This window comes from Gopherus evgoodei, chromosome 1, assembly GCF_007399415.2.
Source record: "Gopherus evgoodei ecotype Sinaloan lineage chromosome 1, rGopEvg1_v1.p, whole genome shotgun sequence".
NCBI lineage: Eukaryota > Metazoa > Chordata > Testudines > Testudinidae > Gopherus > Gopherus evgoodei.
In genome coordinates, this window is record NC_044322.1 from 319,038,651 (window position 1) to 319,063,757 (window position 25,107).

General features: G+C 43.6%; 1 protein-coding gene across 3 annotated transcripts in view; it reads left to right on the forward strand.

Annotated features, from left to right (window-relative positions):
- The window catches only part of TES (testin LIM domain protein), a 59,887-nt gene that overhangs the window by 31,866 nt on the left and 2,914 nt on the right, over positions 1–25,107 (forward strand). For 2 of the 3 annotated variants that reach the window (XM_030549056.1, XM_030549055.1), the window contains exons 3-6: positions 17,815–18,067; positions 19,378–19,713; positions 23,650–23,865; positions 24,395–24,553. In XM_030549056.1, coding sequence (XP_030404916.1) covers positions 17,815–18,067; positions 19,378–19,713; positions 23,650–23,865; positions 24,395–24,553 — 964 coding nt within the window. Of the gene's footprint in view, positions 1–17,814; positions 18,068–19,377; positions 19,714–22,944; positions 23,017–23,649; positions 23,866–24,394; positions 24,554–25,107 lie in introns of all 3 variants that reach the window. The other variant, XM_030549053.1, reaches the window with a different exon arrangement.

Here is a 25,107-nt window from a genome sequence, read left to right on the forward strand (position 1 = left end):
CTGTCCTCGGTTGTAGGGTTTATGGTCGGTGTGCCCCCTGGGGTATTCGTTCCCCTTGACTGTAGCTTTCTTGCTTTCTGCCACTTCCATCCATCTGGCTCCAATCTCCCCCACCTCAGCGAGATTTTTGGGTTTTCCATCTTGTATGTACCATGTTATGTCCTCAGGAACACCATCCAAGAACTGCTCCATTTGTATGTGGAGGTGCAGTTCTTCCAAGGTTTTAACATTGTGTCCTGATATCCAGGCCTCATAATTTTTCCCAACGTAGTAGGCATGTTTGGGAAATGACACATCTGGTTTCCACTTTTGGGTTCTGAAACGCCGACGAGCATGATCCGGGGTTATCCCCATTCTGTATCTGGCCTTGGTTTGAAAAAGTTTATAGTCGTTCATATTCTCCTTAGGCATTTCAGCTGCCACCTCTGCTAAAGGTCCACTGAGCTGTGGCCTCAATTCTACCATGTACTGGTCTTCAGGGATGCTGTACCCAAGACAGGTTCTCTCAAAATTTTCCAAGAAGGCCTCGGTGTCATCACCTGCCTTGTAGGTGGGAAATTTCCTCTGATGTGGAACCATAATTGGCGAAGGGTTGTTAGGATTGGCTGGCGAATGCAGCCCAGCTTGCGCTAAGTCCAGTTCATGTTCTCTCTGTTTTTCCTTCTCTTCATTTTCTTTTTTGTTGTTTTTCCATGTCTCGGCGGTGGTCCGCCTCTTCTTCTTCTTGTTTCCTTCGGTGTGCCACCTCTTCTTCTTCTTGTTTTCTTTTGTGTGCTGCCTCTTTGGCTGCCTGTTCTCTTTTGTAGGCTGCCAGTTTGATGCTTTCCTCCTTTTCTTTCAGCTCCACCTCTTTTTGTCTTTTTTCCAGTTGTCGCCTGTGTTCAGCTTCTTTGATTTGTTCTTCGGCCTCCATTTTGGTATTGGAAGGCATGGTTCCTGTTATCTTGTGTTGGGGTGCCCTCCGGTGTTTATCTTCTGAACTGCAGGCTCTCTGTTGCCTCCTGAAGTCTGCCTAGCAACAGTGCTTATTTCCTTTTCTTCCTCTAGCATAAACTAGAAAAAACACTTTATTTCCATGTATATAGTGCTGGTATTTGCCTCCTAATGGGAGTGCTATTGTGTCACAAAAGACTCTTTTGTCACAGCTTAATGGTTCCTTGCTTAATATGCAAGCCAAAAACTGCCAGAGAGAGCAGAAAAAAAAATTCTCTCTGGTTCCCTTTTAAAAGCAAACTGTTTCTCTCTGCTTAAAAGCCCCTAGCAGAGAAAAGAAAAATATAATATTCCTACTGGCTTCTGGATTCTCTCTATCCCACTACGCTGCACACCATGTCATAACTCTAGTCCCAGATTTGGACCTTAGCGTCCAAAATATGGGGGTTAGCATGAAAACCTCCAAGCTTAGTTACCAGCTTGGACATGGTACTTGCTGCCACCACCCAAAAAATTAGAGTGCTTTGGGGCACTCTGGTCCCCCCGAAACCCTTCCCTGGGGACCCCAAGACCCAAACCTTTGAGTCTCACAACAAAGGGAAATAAATCTTTTCCCTTCCCCCCTCCAGGTGCTCCTGGAGAGATACACAGACCCAAGCTCTGTGAATCTAAACAGAGGGAGTCCACCCTCTGTAATTCCAATCCTGGAAACAAAAGCACTTTCTTCTTCACCCAGAGGGAATGCAAAATCAGACTAGTAAATCTAACACACACAGATCTCCCTCTGACTTCTTCCTCCCACCAATTCCCTGGTGAGTACAGACTCAATTTCCCTGAAGTTTCCCAGAAAAGAAAAACTCCAACAGGTCTCAAAAAGAAAGCTTTATATAAAAAAGAAATAAAATACATAAAAATGGTCTCTCTGTATTAAGGTGACAAATACAGGGTCAATTGCTTAAAAGAATATTGAATAAACAGCCTTATTAAAAAAGAATACAAATCAAAGCACTCCAGCAACTATAGACATGTAAATACCAAAGAAAAGAAACCACATAACTCACTATTTGATCTCTTTGTCCTTACACTTGGAAACAGAAGATTAGAAAATAGAAATCACTTCTCAAAACTGAGAGAAAAGCAGGCAGACAGACAAAGACTCAGACACAAACTTCCCTCCACCCAGAGTTGAAAAAAAATCCTGTTTCCTGATTGCTCCTCTGGTCAGGTGCTCCAGGTGAAGGAGACATTAACCCTTAGCTATCTGTTTATGACAATGGTATGATTGTGAAGCCATGTAACTACAGGTTATTTTTTAATTGCTGCAGAACTATTTGGAAGCCTAAGCTTTTTAAAAAAAACTGTCTAGGCTTCAAGGTTATAACAACTAAGTGTAAGTCAATGTAGTAGTGTCTGCAAATAGCCTATAACAATACTCTTTGTGGCAGGGATGCACTCACTTCTTCTCAGTGGAGTATAATACTGTAGTCTTAAGACTTCAGAATTGTCCACAACACTTATTTTTCTCAGAGCAGCTTAGCGTTATCAGGCTAATTGTTTTGGGTTTTTGTTTTTGTTTTGGCATGTCTGAACCACTATCACCGTCAGGGTTTTTCTTTTTAAGAGAGAACCATTAAAAACCCTAGGTAAAATAAAGACTTAAAAACTGTTAAAGTAAAGCATCATGGAATCTACTGTTCAAATTAAAGTATGGTGTGAATTGATGATAGACTCATTCCTGCAGGATTTTGCCACTCCTGGAAGGCAAGGAAATTGTGTTGAAATGCAGACTTCTATAAACTTGGAAAAAAAACCCTGCAAGGGGGAAAAAACTTTATACACTGAGCGGCGTTCTCTTCTACAGCACTGCTCCCCAACCAGGGATGGGGGCCATGAGCAGGGGTGAAAGTAATTTACAGGGCTTACCGGTATTGCCGGAGTCCTGAGGGGGGCGTGGCCTCATCTGGAAGAGGCGTGGCCTCTCAAGATTTAAAGGCCCTGGCCAACCAGCTGTGGTTGGGAGACCCAGAGCCTTTAAATCAACCAGGGGCTCCCAGCCGCAGAGGTGGCTGGGAGCCCCCCCGGGACCCAGGGGCAAATTAAAGGGCCCGGGACTCTGGCTGCCAGGGGGAACCTGAGCTTTGTGGGGCTGGGGCAGGGATTTAAAGGGCCCAGAGCTCCTGCCATTGAGGGAAGCCCGGAGCCATTTAAATCCTGGCCCCAGCCCTGCTGCCAGAGCCGCAGCCAGGATTTAAAGGGCTCTGGGCTGCCTGCAGCCACGGGGAGCTCTGAGCCCTTTAAATCTCAGCCATGTCTGGGATTTAAAGGGCTCTCAGAGCCCTTTCAATCCCCGCCATGGAAGTCGATGTGGTCCAGCACGGCTACTGGCTCTTACCGGTACGCCGTACTGGACCGCACCGGGTTACTTTCACCTCTGGGCATGAGCTGGTTTCAGGAAGTCTGCCAAGACTCGGGCTCCAGCCACGGGTGGCGGGACTTGGGGAGGTAGCGCCATCTCCACCCCCAACTCAGCCCAGCAGGCCACCCAGCCTGTCTGGGTTGAGGAGGGATGCAACTAAAATTTTCAAAATGACTGCAGTAGAAAGATCTTTCCCTGCTGTCAGAAGGGGTTGCCTCACAGCCATTGACTCCACAAGCAGGCAGCAACTAGCCAAGGAGACGCACCACTGCTCTGTCCTGCTCCATCAGCACTTCAGGGAGCAGGGCCAAGTGGAAAGGAGAAATTAGGAGGAGGGGGGCATGTGGTGCTCTAGTTGGGGTCTGCAGGTTTGTCTATTTATGTTTTAGGGATCCCGCTCTCCCAGTGCTCTGCCATGACCACAAAAGCCACGTTAAGGCTTTGCTGAGGCTTGCCAGTGTCGACTAGCCCTTACAGTATGATCACATACTTTCCCACTAGATGGGAGCGTTAGACTGGAGTCATGAAACGTAACCTATTACAAGCAGCAGGGAATGTTCTGACTTGCCTTTTGAAATGCAATCTGAGGCCTGGTCTACACTACGCGTTTAAACCGATTTTAACAGCATTAAACCGATTTAACGCTGCACCTGTCCACACTATGAGGCCCTTTATATCGATATAAAGGGCTCTTTACATCGGTTTCTGTACTCCTCCCCGACGAGAGGAGTAGCGCTAAAATCGGTATTACCATATCGGATTAGGGCTAGTGTGGCCACAAATCGACGGTATTGGCCTCCGGGCGGTATCCCACAGTGCACCACTGTGACCTCTCTGGACAGCAGTCTGAACTCGGATGCAGTGGCCAGGTATACAGGAAAAGCCCCACAAACTTTTGAATTTCATTTCCTGTTTGGCCAGCGTGGAGCTCTGATCAGCACAGGTGACCACACAGAGCTCATCAGCACAGGTAGCAATGCAGTCTCCTGAGAATCGAAAAAGGGCTCCAGCATGGACCGCACAGGAGGTACTGGATCTGATCGCTATATGGGGAGAGGATTCAGTGGTAACAGAACTCCGTTCCAAAAGACGAAATGAAAAAACACTTGAAAAAATTTTGAATGCTATGATGGAAAAAGGCCACACCAGGGACTCAGTGCTGTGCAGAGTGAAAGTTTAAGGAGCTCAGACAAGCCTACCAGAAAATCAAAGCAGCAAACGGAAGGTCCGGGTCAGGGCCAAAACATGCCGCTTCTATGCTGAGCTGCATACAATTTTGGGGGCTGTGCCACCACTACCCCACCCCTGTCCGTGGATTCCGAGGTGGGGGTTGTAATCTCAACCATGGCTGAGGATTCTGCGGAGGGGGAGGAGGAGGAGGAAGAGGAGGACGACCTTGCAGCAAGCACGCAGCACTCCGTTAGCCCCAACAGCCAGGAGCTTTTTGTGACCCAGACGGAATTACCCTCCCAGCCCTCCCAAGCCACTAACCCAGACAGTGAAGCCATGGAAGCGACCTCTGGTGAGTGTACCTTTTGTAAATATAAAACATGGTTTAAAAGCAAGCGTTTTTTAATGATTGATTTGCCATGAGAGCTTGGGATGCATTGGCGGCCAGTAAAGTTACTGGAAAAGTTTGTTAACATGTCTGGGATGGAGCAGAAATCCTCCAGGGACATCTCCATGAAGCGCTCCTGGAGGTACTCCAAAAGCCTTTGCAGAAGGTTTCTGGGCAGGGCAGCCTTGTTCCGTCCACCATGGTAGGACACTTTACCACGCCATGCATGTAGCAAGTAATCGGGTATCATTGCATAACAAAGCATAGCTGCATATGGTCCCAATGATTGCTGGCATTCAAGAAACATCTGTTCTTTATCTCGCTCTGTTATCCTCAGCAGAGTGATATCGTTCATGGTAACCTGGTTGAAATTAAGGAATTTAATTAAAGGGACAGAGATGGCCATTTTCCTGCTGGGCTGTTGCTTAAAAGAAATCCTTCCTTGCACGTAGCCGAGCAGGGGGAGGGGAGGAAGGATAGCGCTGAGCTTTTTTGCATTTGGCTAGCAGGAATCTTCCCAGCTACCAACCATGCGGTGGGGGTGGGGGGAAAAGGGGGGTGATTAGCAGTGATCTTCCATGATACCAGCCATGCGGTGGGGGGAGGGGTAAAGCAATCATCCTAGAGAATTGGATGGTGGGGGGTTGGCTTCTGCTGCTGCATGTTAACAGGGAAGAAGCATCAGAGGTCACTGTGTATATGAAGGCTGGAGAAGCTGGAAGACAATGGTTTACCATGGCTGCATGCAAGCTGAATTCTGCTGCCCGGACCTGCGTCTGTGAGATCTGTAACACTACAGCCGCAGGCACTCAATATTAAGATGCAAAATGCGACCTTTGTAGTGAAATCACATGTGCTATGTAAGGTAAATAGTGTTGTTCACTGTGAAAGAGTATAACCATTGTTCTGTAAAATATCTTTTTAAATACTTCTCTCCCTTTTTTCTCTCCCTCATGCAGCTGCACATTTTTCAAGCCTCCCTACTCCATCCCAAAGGCTATCTCAGATAAGGTGGAGGGAAAAAAAAAACGCGAGACGAAATGTTCTCGGAAATCATGGAAGTAACCCGCAATGAAAGAGCTCATCTGAATGAGTGGAAGGACGTGGTATCAAATTACAGGAAAGATGCCAGTGAACGTGAGGACAGGAGGGACTAACGTGAGGAGAGGAGAGACGCTCGAGATGAGAGGTGGCGGCAGGAAGATCAGCGGTGGCGGGATGCAACGCTGGAGCTGCTGCGTAATCAAACTAATATCCTCCAACGTCTGGTGGATCTTCAGGAAGAGCAGCGGGGTCACAGAGTGCCGCTGCAGCCCCTGTGTAACCACCCTCACCACTCACCGGGTTCCATATCTTCCTCACTCAGACATGTAAGAACGTGTGGGGGAAGGCTTTGTGTACCCGCCCACTCCACCCCGTGGACATTCCAACCAAAATGCTGTCATTACATTGAAATGTGTTTAATAGCCTTTTCCTTCCCTCCTATCCTCCTCCCAAACCACACCCGGGATACCTTGTCAGTTCTCTGCCTCTTTTTATAATTACTTTTTAATAATAAATACATGATTTGTAAACGATAGTGACTTTATTTCCTTAAGCAAGCTGTAATCGAAGGGGGAGGGTGGGTTGCTTACAGGGAAGGAGTCAGTCAAGGGTGGGGGAGTTCATGAAGGGGAAACAAACACAGCAGTCACACCGTACCCTGGCCCATGATGAAACTCGTTTTCAAAGCTTCTCTGATGCGCACCGCTTCGTGGTGTGCTCTTCTAATCGCCCTGGTGTCTGGCTGCGCGTAATCAGCTGCCAGGTGATTTGCCTCAGCCTCCCACTCTGCCATAAAGGTCTCCCCCTTACTCTCACAGAGATTGTGGAGCACACAGCAAGCAGCAATAACAAAGGGGACATTGGTTTGGCTGAGGTCTGAGCGAGTCAGTAACGTGCGCCAGCGTGTCTTTAAACAGCCAAATGCACATTCTACCACCATCCTGCACTTGCTCAGCCTGTTGAACAGCTCCTGACAACTGTCCAGGCTGCCTGTGTATGGCTTCATGAGTCATGGCATCAAGGGGTAGGCTGGGTCACCCAGGATAACTATAGGCATTTCAACATCCCCAACTGTTATTTTTTGGTCTGGGAAGTAATTCCCTTGCTGCAGCAGTTTACACAGAGCAGTGCTTCTGAAGACACGAGCGTCATGAACCCTTCCTGGCCATCCCACGTGGATGTTGGTGAAACGTCCCTTGTGATCCACCAGTGCTTGCAGCACCATTGAAAAGTACCCCTTGCGGTTTACGTACTGGGTGCCCTGGTGCTCCGGTGCCATGATAGGGATATGGGTTCCATCTGTCGCCCCCTCCACAGTTAGGGAATCCCATTGCAGCAAAGCCATCCACTATGACCTGCACGTTTCCCAGAGTAACAACCTTTCATAGCAGCAGCTTAATGATTGCTTTGGCTACTTGCATCACAGCAGCCCCCACAGTAGATTTGCCCATTTCAAATTGATTCCCGACTGACCGGTAGCTGTATGGCGTTGCAAGCTTCCAGAGGGCTATTGCTACTCGTTTCTCCACTGTAAGGGCTGCTCTTATCTTGGTATTATGGCATTTCAGGGCAGGGGAAAGCAAGTCACAAAGTTCCATGAAAGTGCCCTTACGCATGCGAAAGTTTCGCAGCCACTGGGAATCATCCCACACGTGCAAAACTATGCGGTCCCACCAGTCTGTGCTTGTTTCCCAGGCCCAAAATCGGCATTCATTGGCTAGAACCTGCCCCATTACCAGCAGGATTTCCAAAGCGCAGGGGCCCACGGTGTGAGAGAATTCTATGTCCATGTCCTCATCACTCTCATCGCCGTGCTGCCGTAGCTGCCGCCTCCTCCTCACCTGGCTTTGCAGGTCCCGGTTCAGCATAGACTGCACGAGAATGCGCGAGGTGTTTACAACGTCCACTATTGCGGTATTGATCTGAGCAGGGTCCATGCTTGCTGTGCTATGGCGTTTGCACAGTTCACCTAGGAAAAAAGGTGCAAAATGGTTGTCTGCTGCTTTCACGAAGGGAGGGGTGAGGCTGTACCCAGAACCACCCTCGACAATGATTTTTGCCCCATCAGGCACTGGGCTCGCAACCCAGAGTTCCAAGGGGCAGGGGAGACTGGGGAACTATGGGATAGCTACGGGATAGCTACCCACAGTGCAACACTCCAGAAATCGACGCTAGCCTCGGACCATGGACGCACACTATCAAATTTAATGTGCTTAGTGTGGCTACGTGCACTCGACTTTATACAATCTGTTTTACAAAACCGGTTTATGTAAAATCGGAATAATCCCATAGTGTAGACATACCCTGAGAATTCACAATGCCCTGTGAATACGAAAAGATACGAATAGCCTGTGAAGTTCACAAAAAAGCTATTTGGACCAGTAGTTTCCTCCAGGTCATCTAACCCTTCAGCACCTGGTACAGCCTAGGGTGGGAAATATGGTAATTTAAGCCACATTTCATATCTTCTCTCATTCTGGGGCCAAAAGGCAGATCCTTAAGCACATCTTGCAGCTGCCCTGAGGATGTTTTAAATTGCACTGGCTCCAAGGGGCTATACCAGTAGAAGGGGAACTTTAGGATTTTCTTCAAGACCCTTTTCCACTCGGCTTACCCAGAACACCTCATCCAATTCTGGGAGAACATTTCATCTTGTTTTCTTGGATCCAAAAACTCTTTTAGTCACTCAGGTTACTTTAATTAGGCATGTAACAGCTCTATGCCCAGATTGGCCAGGCCCAGACATGGGGTTTGCATACAAGGTGATACCATAATACCAAATCACCTGTCACACTGCACTGTTTATATAGATTTTTCTTAGCTCAGAACATCTATTCTTGAATTTAAATGGTTTGGACACTGGGCAGATTGTGTGATAATTGCTTATGTCCTTGCCTTATCTACAATTCAAGCTTATCTGTTCAGGGTGTTCACATTTATCTCAACTAGCCTGAAAACACTATCTCTAGCACACAGCCTGTCACACCATTGTTTATAGTCTAACCTTGCACTCAAGTTTACTCATAGGTTGCTGGACTCAAGAGACTTTTGGGGTGTTGGACTTTTGGGACTTTGGGTGATTTTTTGTGTTGCTGGACTTAAGACCCTAAGGGGAAAAGGATACTGCCAAACTTGCTTGGGGATGGGTCTTTTTCTCATGGCTTGTGTTATGAATCCTGTTTGTGGTGTTTCTCCAACATAATGTCGTATTGTTTCCCTCCTTTATTAAAAGGATTTTGCTACCCCAAATAAATAAATAAATAAAAATTCTATGCCTACGGGGGAAGAGGTTTGGAGTACCTGTATGCCCTTTGTACTGAAGGCCAGGACCCTGAGATTTAGGGCTGTTAAACCAAACCTGTGCTAGTGAGGGGAAGGAGAGGGCATGCTATGGAACTCTTCTTGGGCAGCTGAATCTGCCAGCTTCATGTTTGCTCTGTGCCAGGAGCCAGCACAAAATGGATGTGGTAAAAACGAGAATGTGGCCCAGAATTGTATTAAAAGGTCAGCTGTCTCAGCTTCTTCAATCCCCACCTTTCCCTCCACCCCATCCTAACACACACACATCCAGGAAGGGGGAAGGTGCTGGCAGAGGCACTGAACCTGTCCTTCATGAGCTTTTAATTTTGTTTTGAGCTAATAAACCCATCCTTTATCCCCTGAGAGTAGAAGGGAAGGGAAAACACTTTCTGCAACATGTAGATCTGGTGGGAAGTATAAGAAAGAAGCTGATTTCCATTCCTCATGCCTCCTCTCCCAAGCATACACACTGTAAGTGCTGTTGCCAGCTCAAGGATTAGAATCATAGGGTTGGAAGAGACCTCAGGAGGTCATTTAGTCTAACCCCCTGCTCAAAGCAGGACCAACACCAACTAAATCATCCCAGCCAGGGTTTTGTCAAGCACCACCTCCCTAGGTAACCCACTCCAGTGCTTCACCACCCTCCTACTGAAATAATTTTTCCTAATATCCAACCTATGCCTCCCCCACTGCAATTTGAGACCATTGCACCTTGTTCTGTCATCTGCCATCACTGAGAACAGCCTAGCTCCATCCTCTTTGGAACCCCTCTTCAGGTAGTTGAAGGCTGCTATCAAATCCCCTCTCACTCTTCTTTTCCGCAGACTAAACAAGCCCTGTTCCCTCAGCCTTTCCTCATAAGTCATGTGCCCTACTCCCCATTTTTGTTGCCCTCCGCTGGACTTTCTCCAATTTGTCCACATCCTTTCTGTAGTGGGGGGCCCAAAACTGGACACAGTACTCCAGGTGTGGCCTCACCAGTGTCGAACAGAGGGGAATAATCACTTCCCTTGATCTGCTAGCAGTGCTTCCACTAATGCAGCCCAATATGCCATTAGCCTTCTTGGCAACAAGGGCACACCGCTGACTCATATCCAGCGTCTTGTCCACTATAATCCCCAGGTTCTCTTCTGCAGAACTGCCGCTTAGTCAGTCGGTCCCCAGCCTGTAGTGGTACATGGGATTCTTCTGTCCTAAGCGCAGGACTCTGCACTTGTCCTTCTTGAACCTCATAAGATTTTTTTTGGCCCAATCCTCCAATTTGTCTAGGTCACTCTGGACCCTGTCCCTATTCTCCAGCGAATCTCCCTCTTCCCGCACGAACTTGCTGAGGGTACAATCCATCCCATCATCCAGATCATTTAACTGAACAAAACCGGCCCCAGGACCAACCCCTGGGGCACTCGGCTTCATACCAGCTACCAACTAAACATCGAGCCATTGTCACTACCCACTGAGCCCGACAATGTAGCCAGCTTTCTATCCACCTTATAGTCCTTTCATCCAATCCATACTTCTTTAACTTGCTGGCAAGAATACTGTGGGAGACCATGTAAAAAGCTTTGCTAAAGCCAAGGTATATCACATCCACTGCTTTCCACATATCCACAGAGCCAGTTATCTCCTCATAGAAGGCAATCAGGTTGGTCAGGCATGACTTGCCCTTTGTGATCCCATGGTCACTGTTCCTGATCACCTTCCTCTCCTCCAAGTGCTTGAAAATGGATTCCTTGAGGACCTGCTCTGTGATCTTTCCAGGGACTGAAGTGAGGCTGACTGGTTTGTAGTTCCCCAGATTCTCCTTCTTCCCTTTTTTTAAAGATAGGCACTGTATTTGCCTTTTTCCAGTCATCCAGGACCTCCCCCAGTCACCACGCGTTTTCAGAAATAATGGCCAATGGCTCTGCAATAGGGTGGATTTGATTTTAAATCATATTGATTTTTAAATCATGATTTAAATCACTGGTAAGGAAGACTCGATTTGATCATGGATTTCTACATGAAAGTGCATTCTTGTTCGTTGTTATAACCTTAATACATATTCTTCACAACTCAGAGATAGATGTAGATTTCATTTTTAGAAGGTACACACTATACATTTTTAAAGTGATTTATTTTGAAAACTTTTCAGATTCATTTTACAGTTATATCAGAAAATGAATGATTGCTTGCTTATTTCATTTACCAAAAGTAATTTAAGCAAATAATTCACCTCCCAATGACTTCATAAATATCTCCACTTCAACAGGTTAATGATTAATATTTGGAGGATTTTCTTGCCATGCTGTATTAGGGGGAGAATATCACCAGACAGACATTTAAATTGTTTTATTTAACTAAAACAACAATATTGTGTATTCTGGATTTCTTTCTTCAACAGCAAACTTATAATATTTTAACAAAACAAGCATATGAATTTTTGAATTTAGTTAAACATTAAAGTTTTTAAAATCAGGTTTGTTTTTGTTTTTAACTAAAATAGTTGAATAATTTTTTTCTTTAATATTTCAAAGTGACTGTCAACCAGGTTAACATGAGAAACTTAAAATATTAGCTTCTGCAGCTAACTCAGTCATCTTCACCTTCATTTTCCTGTTTGTATCTAGAAAAGAAAAACAAGTTTTCCTGCTTTTTCAGGTCCCAAACGAGTTCTCAATTTGGAATGAATTAGTCCAGAGGAAGAAAATATTCTTTCTGCACAGTCAGAAGAAGCTAGTGCTGTTAAAAGTGAGATTATCACTTGAACAGTTGCTGAATCCAAGTCCTTAAGTGACCTCCATCAGTTCACTGGTGTGACTTTTTCGTTAAAACATAATCAGCAAACATATTTCTTGAATGGTTCACCCTTCGCTCTGAAGTTTATTGTAGTTGGCATTGCGGAGGGATGATTGCTGGATGTCCATGTCATAGCCAACTCCTCTTCTTCAGCAGTTAAGGTTTGACCCTGGTACCAAGTACTGAGAATATTTGCAAGAAAATGAGCTGGAGATAGTGCTTGGCCCATTCGTTTTTTTAATGCTTGTAATTTAACTCTGTCATTGCCTATTTCTTTATAAGATCTCATTCATTTCCTTCCAAATGTCAACAGCATCAGCAATAAACCTGCTATTTCCCTGCATTTTGTTCAAAGCTACAAAAATAGGCTTCAGGGTACTCAGCATGTGTTCAGTATTTCTCTTAAGCCCAATGTTGAGAACTTTGGCTGTGACAGTGCCATCTATTTTTTTTTTCATGATTTTGTTCACAAACTATCATCAGATTCGGCCTGTTCTTGACATAATGCTCAAAACAGTCCACTACTGAGATCCATCGCACGTCTTGTGGAAGAGTTAGCTTGGTTCCTCCCACTTTTTTCAGAGTAGCTGTTGCAAAGTGGTTGTTTCGGAAGAATTTTGCAATTTCAACATTAGCCTTTACAGCAACTCACTTAAAGTCGTCCCGGTTGATGTTCTTTTGTTGTTACATTGCTGATCAATTAGAGAATATGCTTGTTTAAAGTTCCGCAATGCTCCCTTATAACATTATTTGGCAGCCGCCTGCTTTGATCACTGCTTGCAGAAAGAGCAGCGCATTGGAGCTAGCTAGTGGGGGCTTGGAACCAGAGTGGACCGGCAGCCCCCCATCAGCTCCGCATCCTCCTAAGTTCCTTGTGCAGCAGCCACCCAGCAGGCTATCGACTACCGGACAGTTCAGCTGTCCCTCCCCCCATTGACCTGTGCAGCTCCTGCCCTCTGCCTTGGAGCTGCTCCTGGGAGCTTCCTGCTTGCTGTGCAAGGGGTGGGGGGGAAAAAGGGGTGCTAATGTTAGGGTGTCCTGCTCCCCCCCAACTCCTGCACCCCACCCCTGTACCCCCATCTCCAAAGAGCGGGGGTGGTACATGACAGGGCTGCGGATGGAGGGAGCTTGCTGGCAGCAGCTGCTGTCTCAACCTTCTGATCTACTTAAAAAGGCAAGGTACTTAGAGTGGGGTCAGCGTACTTAAAGGGGCAATGCGAGTGTCTGTCTCTCTCTCACATGGTGTGTGTCTCTGTCTCTCTCTGCCATGCTGTCTCCCCTTCCTCCATTCATGCTGCCTTGTAGAGTGTGAGGCTACATTAACAAGAATGTGTTAACCCTTGAGGGCACAGCAGAGTACTAGTTCATCACTTAGCAGTAAGGCATTCCCTGGGAATGAATATATATATATAATAGATTATAGTCTTTTGTCTGGTGGAAAAAAATTTCCTTGGAACCTAACATCACCCCCCACCCACCCATTTACATTAATTCTTATGGGGAAATTGGATTCAGTTAACATTGTTTCGCTTAAAGTAGCATTCTTTAGGAACGTAACTACATAACGACATCGTTAAGCAAGGAATTACTGTATTTCTGGAGCAGTGAAGTCTTTGGCTAGGTGCAACCATATGTTATTAGCTTGGGACTCTCTTCTAAATTTCTTCTCATCTTGGATACATTTGCAGCATTGTCTGTGACCAAGCTGCATACTAAACATTTGAGTTTTTTTCACAGTTTGTTATAGCTTTTACTGCTACTTCTTGTTAGTATTCTGCTGTGTGTGCATTTTCTGATGTATCAATTGTTTCTGTAAGGTAGATATTCCCTTCTTCTGTTGTCACACAAGCACATACAACAGGATCATTGTAGATATTGCTCCACCCTCAAGACTCAGGTTAACAATTTCACCCTCTAGACCTTTTGCACACTGCTCAATTTCTCTTTCATACATTCTATACAGCAATTTGCCTGCAATATCCGCTCTGTTGGGTGGACTATATCCTTGTCTTAATGACTGAACCATGTTGTTGAAGTGTGGGTTCTCAATCATACAGAAAGGAGAGTTTGTTGCATAAATAAAGCGGGCATATTTTTCATCAATTTTTGTAATCTGCTGGTTCTTATCACAAACTTATCTACGATTTGTGGATGATGGAGATTTTTTTTTCTACACGTGATATACTGTGGCTATGTGACATACTGAAATACCATCATTGGCAGATAACTCTGAAACTATAGAAAATGATGGTGATCTTGAAGGTGGATAGTCTTCAGAATCCTGCATGTTGAGGATAGTTTCTCCTAAACAAAATAAGTCAATGCAATTACTTAATTAGCAGTATGGTAATAATAACTTAGTATTACTCATTGCATTCACTGACACTCAGTACTACTTTAAAGGTGAAATTGTAAAAGGGAGATCTGCCTATTTCAGCTATTTATATTTTATCACAGCTGCATCTAAAATGATAGTAGCATAGAGTAACAACTATATGTTTTGCTCAAACATGAGAATTCAAGAATAGTCCAGAAGGAAGATAGGCAGTCCTTATGAAGTATGAAATAAAAAAGTTTACCAACCCGAAGATCCTACATGTTCAAACATGTTCCTTTCATCATCTTCAACGCAGCTTCCTCCTGAGAAGGAACACCACTTCTTTGAGTGATTGTTCATGTCCATTCCAACCAGGTGTATATGTGCCACGTACATGCCAGCCAGAAGATTTTCCCTTAGCAGAGTCCATAGGGTTGGCCTGGGTGCCTCAGCACCAGCCACAATGCCAAATCCCCCATCAGCACCTGCACAGCAGCTCAAGTACCATGTGCCAAGGGACCCCAAATGGGCTGAGGGTAGCATGCAGGGTCCGCTACTGGTCCTCTCATCCTCATCCTCGCCTGATGAAGCAGTCGTGGGGACATCAAAGGCCCTGGCTTTCGAGAACAACCGTATTCTCCAGCAGCTACTGAGATGGGCCACTCAAAGCCTGGGGATACAGGCCAAAGAGGTGGAGGAGGAATTGGACCCTGCTGTGGACATCCTCATTCCCTCCGGCCCATCCAGGGTTGCTCTGCCACTGATAAAAACAGTAGTGGACACGTCCAAAAATCTGTGGCAAAACCCCGCTTCTCTGGCCCCTATGGCCAAGAAAACTGAGCAGTGCTACTTCGTACTGTCTGAACTAGTTGAATATACTGAAATGAAGAAAACATTTACTCAGCACCAGAACAGGCTGCTGCTGTCAAAACTGATGCAGCACTTCAAGAAACACTGGGTCCAGGTGCTGAGCCAGTGACTTCCACCAGTTCTGTGATTTGGGTTTCTTTGCAGCTTTGGCAGCAAACATGTACTGCTTCATATTTTTATTTTTACATGATCTTAATAGATTACAGTGACTTTAGGCCTTAACATAGGTCATTATTTCAAATTTAATTTTAAATATAGGTTTATTCTTAGAAATAAACCTGTATTTACATTAAATCCTAACATTTTATTTAAATAAAAATATCAATTTTTTAAAAAATTATTGATTTTTATCCATGGTGGGTTTTCTTCTATGGTCAGAAGGGTGATCCGATGGATGGAGAATACTTGGACTCTCAAAGTCTTTGACAAGATCCCTCACCAATGGTTCTTAAGCAAAGTAAGCCGTCATGAGATAAGAGGGGATGTCCTCTTGTGACACTGCAACCCATATTCTTCACAGTGATATTATAATATGATTTATGGCATAATTCTGATGTATTTTATGCAAGATAGGTCATGAGATCATTGGAAAGGTTATGATTTACTGAATATAGTTATCCTATTTATATATGTATCATTTTTGTATCTGAAGTTAGGAATATTGACTCTGTATCTGTACCAAAATGTGTTTACACCTGGGGAACGCCCATTAGGCAAAAGACCTGTCAATCTAGATGGCTGACTAGGAAGGGCCCATTCAAGTTAACAAACCATTAGGGAGAACAATAGGCTTTAGAACTGGGGTTCTCAAACTGGGGGTCAGGACCCCTCAGGGGGTCATGAGGTCATTACATGGGGGGGTCGCAAGCTGTCAGCCCCAAGCCTTTCTTGCCTCCAGCATTTATAATGGTGTTAAATATATAGAAGTGTTTTAATTTATAAGGGGGGGTCACACTCAGAGGCTTGCAGTGTGAAAGGGATTGCCAGTAAAAAAAGAGTTTGAGACCCACTGCCTTTGAAGGAGCGTATTTCCCACCTGAGGGTCTTCCTGAGGATGCTACAAATGCCTCCGAGCAATGGCTGCTGTGGCACTACAGGGACATGTAACTAGGTCACCTGGTACTGGACTCCATCTTGGAATACCAGTGTTTTTCCACTGGCATGGGAACCAAGCTTTGAGACAGAGTTCTTGCCATATGCAAAAGCTATTTAAGGCAGGGGAGTGACATCAGCATGGTTCTTTCCAGGAGTCTCTTTGGGCAGGGAGTTAGTAAACACCTGAGGAACAAAGACTGAACTGGGGGGAGGAGGGGTCCTAAAGTGATTTTTAGCCTGTGAAACGAACACGTGGGGTTTTTTAACTGTAAGCAAGTGCAGCTAGCCCCTTAAGAATCTCTGTAGCTTGCTTGAATCACCATTTAGAGTGAGAATTGCTATTCATATCCAATCTGGAAGAAAAGCTGGATATGAGTCAACAGTGTGCCATTGTTGTCAAGAAGGCCAATGGAGTATTGGGCCTCATTAGTAGGAGCACTGCCAGCAGATCGAGGGAAGAGGATTATTCTTCTCTCTTTGGCACTGGTGAGGCCACATCTGGAGTACTGCATCCAGTTTTGGGCTCTCCACTACAGAAAGGATGTGCACAAATTGAAGAGAGTCCAGTGGAGGGCAACAAAAATGATTAGGGGACTGGGGCACTTGATTTATGAGGAGAGGCTGAGGGAACTGATCTATAAAATCATGAATGGTATGGAGAATGAATAAGGAAGTGTTATGTACCCTTTCACATAACATAAGAACCAGGGATCATCCAATGAAATTAATAGACAGCAGGTTTAAAACAAATATAATGAAGTTCTTCACACAACACACAGGGGATGTTGTAAAGGCCACAGTTCTTTGAACAGGGTACAAAAAGAGATCTAGATAAGTTCATGTTGGATAGGTCTATCAGTGGCTATTAGCCAAGATGGTCAGGGACAAGACCCCAGGCTCTGGGTGTCCCTAAACCTCTGACTGCCAGAAGCTATGACTAGATGACGAGAGGGATCACTCGATAAATTTTCCCGTTTCATTTGTTCCCTCTGAAGCATCTGGCACTGGCCACTGTCAGAAGACAGGATGCTGGGCTAGATGGACCACTGGTCTAATCCAATATGGCGATTCTTATGTTCTGTTCTTGTGGTAGCTACTTCAGATATAGATTTGCATTTGTCCTCTGGAGGGAATATTGCAATATCTGACCTTGTTTTTAAGTACTTATTAGTAACTCTATAATAACAAACCACTGTGGGCATGTGCAATAAAAGGGAAGTGTGGAAACTGGTAAAGAAATTACCACTTGAAGTTTATAAAGATTGGGTCTTTTAGGGGCAAAGAAGATTACTACGGGAATGATGGAAAACCTCTTTAATTTCAGAAGGGTCACCCAGTTTTTGCTCTGTTCCTATTTTAAAAACACTAAATTTTTATAGGTGTAGATGTACACTTTTGGAAGGCAGCAGATATGCTTTTTTAATGGTTCACTTTGATGCGTGTAACTAACATGAGATGTGGCCTGCAGTTAGGGTGCTAACTGCCTATATTCCTCCAAATTTATAGAAAAATATGTCGAAACTGCAAATGTGGCCAGGAAGAACATGATGTCCTCACAAGCAACGAGGAAGATCGAAAAGTGGGGAAGCTCTTTGAAGATACAAAATACACGACCCTTATTGCAAAGCTGAAAACTGATGGAATTCCCATGTATAAACGCAACGTAATGATACTAACTAATCCGGTGTCTGCCAAGAAGAATATATCCATCAATACTGTGACATATGAATGGGCTCCTCCTGTTCAGAATCAGACACTGGTAAGAAATGCAGAACTTACTTTCTGCTTAGTGATAACATTTTCCTGGGGTGTGGGTTTGTGGTTTTTGTTTGTTTGTTTTCTGTTTTGATGGTTGAGGGGGAGGCAGTAGGAATCCACACTAAGGGTCAGCATTTATGGATCTTGCATAGGATCAAGTCCTTGTTTTTGATTTGATTGTATCTCTGATCTTTTTTTTATAGCTCTTAAAATTCCCAGTTGCTTCAAAACCTGATTCTCTCTTCCTCTTTCCCCCTCCACCTCTCAAATAAGTGTGCTGGTATTCATCCTGCTCCATCTATGTCTTCATACAGGTCTCAGTATGTTATAGTTTACTGCACACTGTCCGTCTGTGAGGTTTTTACTTTGGAAGTGGTGGGGAAGAGGTCATGTTCTTGTCTAATAGTTAGGATTAAACATTGCATTAGGCATATGCCTTTAGTAATAGCACCTAAGAGAATTTACAAATCTCTAAATCTGTCCTTGCTAGAAGGACTGAAAGAAATGGGCTGTACTGTTTAAAAAATATATATAATTTATGTCATTGTTTAAAGGGAAACACTCAATGCTGCACGTTTCTGTTACTGTATATGGTAAGAACGAGCTCAGTGTTGACATCTAAAAGAAAAGCTCCCCTCAGTTTGTTAGCAGCTCAACCAGATGAGACACTTGGATAGCCTTTTGGGGATTTTTATTTTACTGAATTGTTGACTTTATGTACTGGAGTGCAATCTGATCCGTAGCTGGAGATTCTCTCTTTATGGCCTGCTTCTAACTATGATAGGATGCAGTATCTTTTTTCAGTGACTTGCTTAAAATTACATACGCTTAACCCTTCAGTACTTAACATTCATTTACAGATTGGATTTTTCGTTTTGTACTTGCTTTCCTGAAACTATATCTTCCTCTTTTGCTACAGTTATTTGTAACCAGTTCTGTGCCCGGAGCAAGCTGCCTAATGCTTTTTGGTTCAGTTTTTCCATCTGTAAAATGCTTAGCTTCTTTACATACATGTTGCCAATGTTTTCAGAGTGCTATATAAATATTAAGCATTGTTGGAGACTACTTACAGGAGTAAATACTATTTTTTTTAATGTAGTAATACACTTGGAATCAAGCATGTCTTTCATGTTGGGCAGAAATCAGTTAATCTACTGCATTCATCTTGATCTACTAAAATTTGGGAGCTTAATGTTTATAAAGAAGATTTTGCTAGTGGTTAATTTCACTGTTGCTGGTTTTAGCCACATGTTTAAAAAGCTAGATTCCATAATTGAAGTGGCATCTGATATCTAATTCTTCCTGGTTTAGGCTAGACAGTATATGCAGATGCTTCCAAAGGAGAAGCAGCCTGTGGCTGGCTCAGAAGGTGCTCAGTACAGGAAGAAACAGTTGGCTAAGCAGCTGCCTGCTCATGATCAGGATCCTTCAAAATGCCATGAGTTATCTCCTAATGAGGTGAAGCAGATGGAACAGTTTGTGAAGAAATACAAGAATGAGGCACTTGGTGTTGGAGATGTCAAGTTCCCTAGTGAGGTGGAAGCTAAAGCCACTGACAAGAATAATGCAAATAATGGTGACAGAAGCACCTCAGCAGCTGTAGGAGCAATGGAGGACAAGTCATCAGGTCAAAAAGGATCCCAGTATGTAAGTATAAAGATAGCAGCAGCTAATAGCAAAGGCTGCAGGTAGACTGCTGTCAGATACCATTCAAACTACTATTTTAACTTACTGAGCTTGTACATTGGAGGTATTTGAAATATCCGTTAATTGAAATGCATGACTCTTGGCAGTATTAAATAAAGTATACAGCAGATACCTCTAAGCCTCCTAACTACATAGACTATTATACCTTATTCTCATAAATAATATAACAGTGTGGTTCATAATGAGGTGATCATGGATGAGAATAGTGTTCTTTCTTTATGCTATAAACTAATCTCCCAAGGGAAAGGAATATTCTTAGTAGTCTGTTCTCTCTCTCTCTCTCTCTCTCTCTCTCTCTCTCTCCTTGCTGGGAAGGGAAGATTTTCTGAGGTAACTTAACTTGCTGATTTTTACCTAGAACTAAAAGACCAAAATATTATATATTCCTAATAAAGTAAGTTTTCTCACCAGTCAGACTGTATAAGTAATTGATTTTTGACTAATCAGATTTGCATGTGGAGAACTACATTTTCTTTCTCTAGTATGGTCTTCAGTTCTATGCAGTTTGAAGGGAAGGCATTAATTGCCAGTATTGGTAGTAAATTTTTATTGTCTCAGCAAGGATCCGAATAAGACATCTTAGTTGACAATTCCACAAAAATGAAGCAAATAAATACTACTCTTGTGTTCCTTTATATTCTTATACAAGTATGTTTTAACCATACTTGCTTTGTTAGGATTAGAGATTGCAAACTCCTGCTGTGTGTATCTCTGATACCTGTGTATAAAGAAGTTCAATTTAACTGAGGGTTAAAGTGAGCCACAGGTGACTTGTTACCAGAATTTAGGACTTTACCATTTACTTTTTACTTGTTGCCCCTCCTACCCTTGGTATTGGAGTTCAAAGAGCAGATAGTGAAATTACTGGAATTCATATTATTCACCTGAACTATTTACAAGGAACTGCTACAACTGAATGAAAGTGTTTTTAGTAACTTCAGAATATCTCGGAAAAAAACATGGAATAAGGCATGGGGCTGGTGGGGAAGGAATCTGTAACTTTTAGAGTTTATTCTCTAAGTGTAAGTTATTCCTAACATAAGACTAGATTCTGTAGCATTTTGTCTAGTGTATTCAAAGCTTTTAAACTAAGTGTGAACTGATGCAGTTAAGGAACTCTATCTGACCATCTCTGCAATCCTTATTCAACTGCTGCAGCAGACTAGATATTGGTAACAACTTTTTGAAATAAATAAGTAAGACTGCCATTGCAATAATGGTTGCTATTGCCGCATGTTAAAATAACGTGCTCATGTGTCGCAAATCACCTCTTGACAGGCCCTGATAAAATTAAGCTATAATACAACAAGATACTTCATGCAGTCAGAACCGCCTTCTTGTGATACTGCAGCAGCAATATCTTTTGTGTTACAGAATAAACTCTCTAATATTTTCTTAGTAGCACCCCCTTGTGCAAAGTGTGATACCTTGCAACACACCCTAATGATAAACTGCTCTGGATTACATTGGCTCAAGGGAAACATAGCTCACAACCCCCTGTGGAGGAGCATTTACAGAAAATACCCTGCTGGCAGTTCTCTCCCATTTAAATCTCCTAGAAGTGTGTAAGCTGAAGCACCTTAGGGTATGTCTACATCTACAATTTTGCAGCGCTGGTTGTTACAACTGTATTAGTACAGCTGTATAGGGCCAGCGCTGCAGAGTGGCCACACTTACAGCAACCAGCGCTGCAAGAGGTGTTAGATGTGGCCACTCTGCAGTGCTGTTGGGCGGCTTCAAGGGGGGTTCGGGGAACGCGAGAGCAAACCGGGGAAGGAGACCCGCTTCGCCGCGGTTTGCTCTCGCATTCCCCGAACCCAACTGCAAACCGCAGGGAAGGAGACCTGCTTGCACGGGGATTCGGGGAACGCGAGAGCAAACCGGGGAAGGAGACCAGCTTCGCCGTGGTTTGCTCTCGCGTTCCCCGAACCCCACTGCAAACCGCAGGGAAAGAGACCTGCTTGCTTGGGGGTTCGGGGAACGCGAGAGCAAACCGGGGAAGGAGACCTGCTTGATTACCAGATGCTTCCTCAGGTATGCTGGGATACCTGCTTATTCCACGGAGGTCAAGAAAAGCGCTGGTAAGTGTCTACACTTGATTACCAGCGCTGGATCACCAGCGCTGGATCCTCTACACCCGAGACAAAACGGGAGTACGGCCAGCGCTGCAAACAGGGAGTTGCAGCGCTGGTGATGCCCTGCAGATGTGTACACCTCCTAAGTTGCAGCGCTGTAACCCCCTCACCAGCGCTGCAACTTTGTGATGTAGACAAGCCCTTAGTGTAGCATGATTTGCCCTGGTAAGAAGGGGTCAGATAGTGACATTGTGACCCATATATATTTGTGTGTTTCCAAACTGAATTTAAGGGGGGATGGTTGGGACTCTTCCAATATCTTGATGAAACCTAATTTTTACCTGTATCAGGGCACACCCAAGTACATATTTTCATTAAAATGAACTTTTTGTTTTGCTATAAATAAGAAGTCTTATAGAGCAGGGAGATTGGATAGTCAGGATTCAGTGAATCAAACTTTATCTGTCAGGTGCAGGAAAAAATCTTGCCCCTCTTTGTCCCACAGGGGCTAGTGGGTTGTAGGGGAAGTGTAGTAAGTACATGGAGATCCTACTCTGGCTCAAATTGAAACTAATTGGACCCAGTGGAAAGTTTTCCTATGGGAGCAGAAGCAGGCCTGAAGTAAGAATATGAGCCAAAAGAATAGCACTTCTAGTGCTTTCCCCTTCAGCAGTTTCACAGCCCCATTTTGTTATTTGGACTCTCCCTTTCATGAACGCTTCCTGGAGATGTTTTATTTGAAAGGCGTGAAAAGCAGAGTAGAATATTTTATTGACTTCAGTTTTGGGGGGAAAATGAAAGGAGCCAATCAGACTAGAGGGATTGCAGCAGCTAGTCAGTGGAGAGTTTCATATTCACAGTATAGCTATTGGAGGGAGGAAAAGAGGCACACCATGAAACAAAACCAATCAATACAGATAAGTTCGTAAGTGATAAATAAACAGTATAGCATACACCATCTATAATGTCCAACTGGTGGACAAAACCACTTCAGTATAGAATATAAATATTAGTAAAACAATATGCCTAGACTACTTGGCACCTATTTGTAATATGATTGTGTTTATACTTTTCTCTTCCTTCCCTCTCCCCAAAGATAGATAAATGGAGAACAGCCATGAGTGGCCCAGCAGCACAGGAGTGTAGGCTTAACACACAGATTTCTGAAGTAAGAACAATATGTGCCTCCTATGTTTGGCAGATACAGCCACTATTTTATAATCTCTTCTCAAGACTTAAAAGTAATGGCCTTATTCTTATTTTGTGTGATCCAGTTTTACTCCAGCAGCTGTTTCACTAGTTATTCCTCATTCTCACAAAGAATTGGTCCATAGAATACTAGATTAGCTAATGGGATAATGGTCACTCGCTTTTTGGGTGCTGTTCTTGATTCTGCATAGATTCTGAGGCCAGAAGGGACCACTGTTACCATTTAGTCTAACCTCCTGTATGACACAACTCTCTGAACACCTGTAGTAATATGTACTAATTTACTTTCATACTGTTCCATGAGCCATGTGAAATTTTCTGGTGGTCTCAGTCCAGTTCTAGTGGATAAATATATACATTGCAAAAACCACCATCCAATGAATTAGCTTTTCTTCTTGTATTATTGCTTAATTAAACCTACTGTTTGGCCTGGGATCAAACTTTCTAACCTTGACCTTGGGAGTAACTCCACCTCTTTAATTTTAGGCTGGGAAATTAGGATTTACTGAAATACAAATTTGTGGGATTTTTTTATAGATATTTTATATATCCTCATTTTATATCTAACTTAATTTGGATGGCTTCATTGTAGTCCTGCTACCGCTGCAAATTAAACATGAAAGAAGGCGATCCGGCTGTTTATGCTGAGCGTGCTGGATATGACAAACTGTGGCACCCCGCTTGCTTTGTCTGCTGCACCTGTAGTGAACTTCTAGTGGACATGATCTACTTCTGGAAGAATGGAAACCTATATTGTGGAAGACATTACTGTGACAGTGAGAAACCCCGATGTGCTGGATGTGATGAGGTAGGGAAAGCCCCCAGTCCCCTTCCTGTGTTCATATTTAGAATACAGGTTTTTTACTGCAAACCAGTCTTTCCTTCTGAAAATAATTGAATATTAACAAACCAGTCCTTTACAAAGGGATGAATGATACCTTTTAATCATAAGTTAAATGAGAGATGACATATATGTGGAATACAATGCAATTAGCTTGGTCTTGTTTAAGTCTTTCTTGCTAGGGACGCTAGGTGGAGTGCCTTGCTAAATTATACAAATATCTTAATGCAAAATGCAGAGAGCAGACTGATTAATGCCATTGGAATCTACTGCATTAAAGGAGTCAATAGAGGGTCTCTGAAACAAAGCCAAGCAAATGTAACTTTAAATGTCCATGAAATAGACACTTAACTGTGCAGGAACCATCTGGATTCAGAAACAGTGGATTCAAATGACCAATTTTTGGAAAACTGGCAACATGCCTTGTTAGTGATATGAAGTATCCTAGACAAAAATACTCTTCAGATCATACATTTGTGTTGTTTTTCTCCCATAGCTGATATTCAGCAATGAATATACCCAGGCAGAGGGTCAAAACTGGCACCTGAAACACTTTTGCTGCTTTGATTGTGACTGCATCTTGGCTGGGGAAATCTATGTCATGGTAAATGACAAGCCTGTCTGCAAACCATGCTACGTGAAGAACCATGCTGTGGTAAGATATTGAAGTTATCTTGATTTGTAAGACATGAGAATGACTACAATAACTTCTGATGGTACAGTATACAATCACATTCTCATCCATACGATCGTAGGTATGAATTGTTTCAGTTTGGGTCAAAGTCCATCAGTTGTCTTCTACTTTCACTTGATACTGAAATAATTTTCTAATTTGTGTATATATAGAAGCAGTTTAAAAGAATGCAATCTGGTAACCTACTAGACAACTTACAGTGCATTTAGTATGTAAACTTGAGCCAAGACTACCTAGAAACTGAAAGATTTGAAAATGGGCTAGTGATGATTTTGTGGATGAGGTAATATATCTTTTAATGGACCAACTTCTCTTGGTGAGAGACAAAAGTTTTCAAGCTTACAGAAAGCTCTTCTTCAGATCTGGGAAATGTATTTAGCTTTGACACTCTCTGAGTACATTTTCCAAATCTGAAGAAGAGCTCTTTGTAAGCTCAGAAGCTTGTCTCTCTCACCAACAGAAGCTGGTCCTGTAAAAAATATTAACTTCACCACCTTGTCTCTCAAATATCCTGG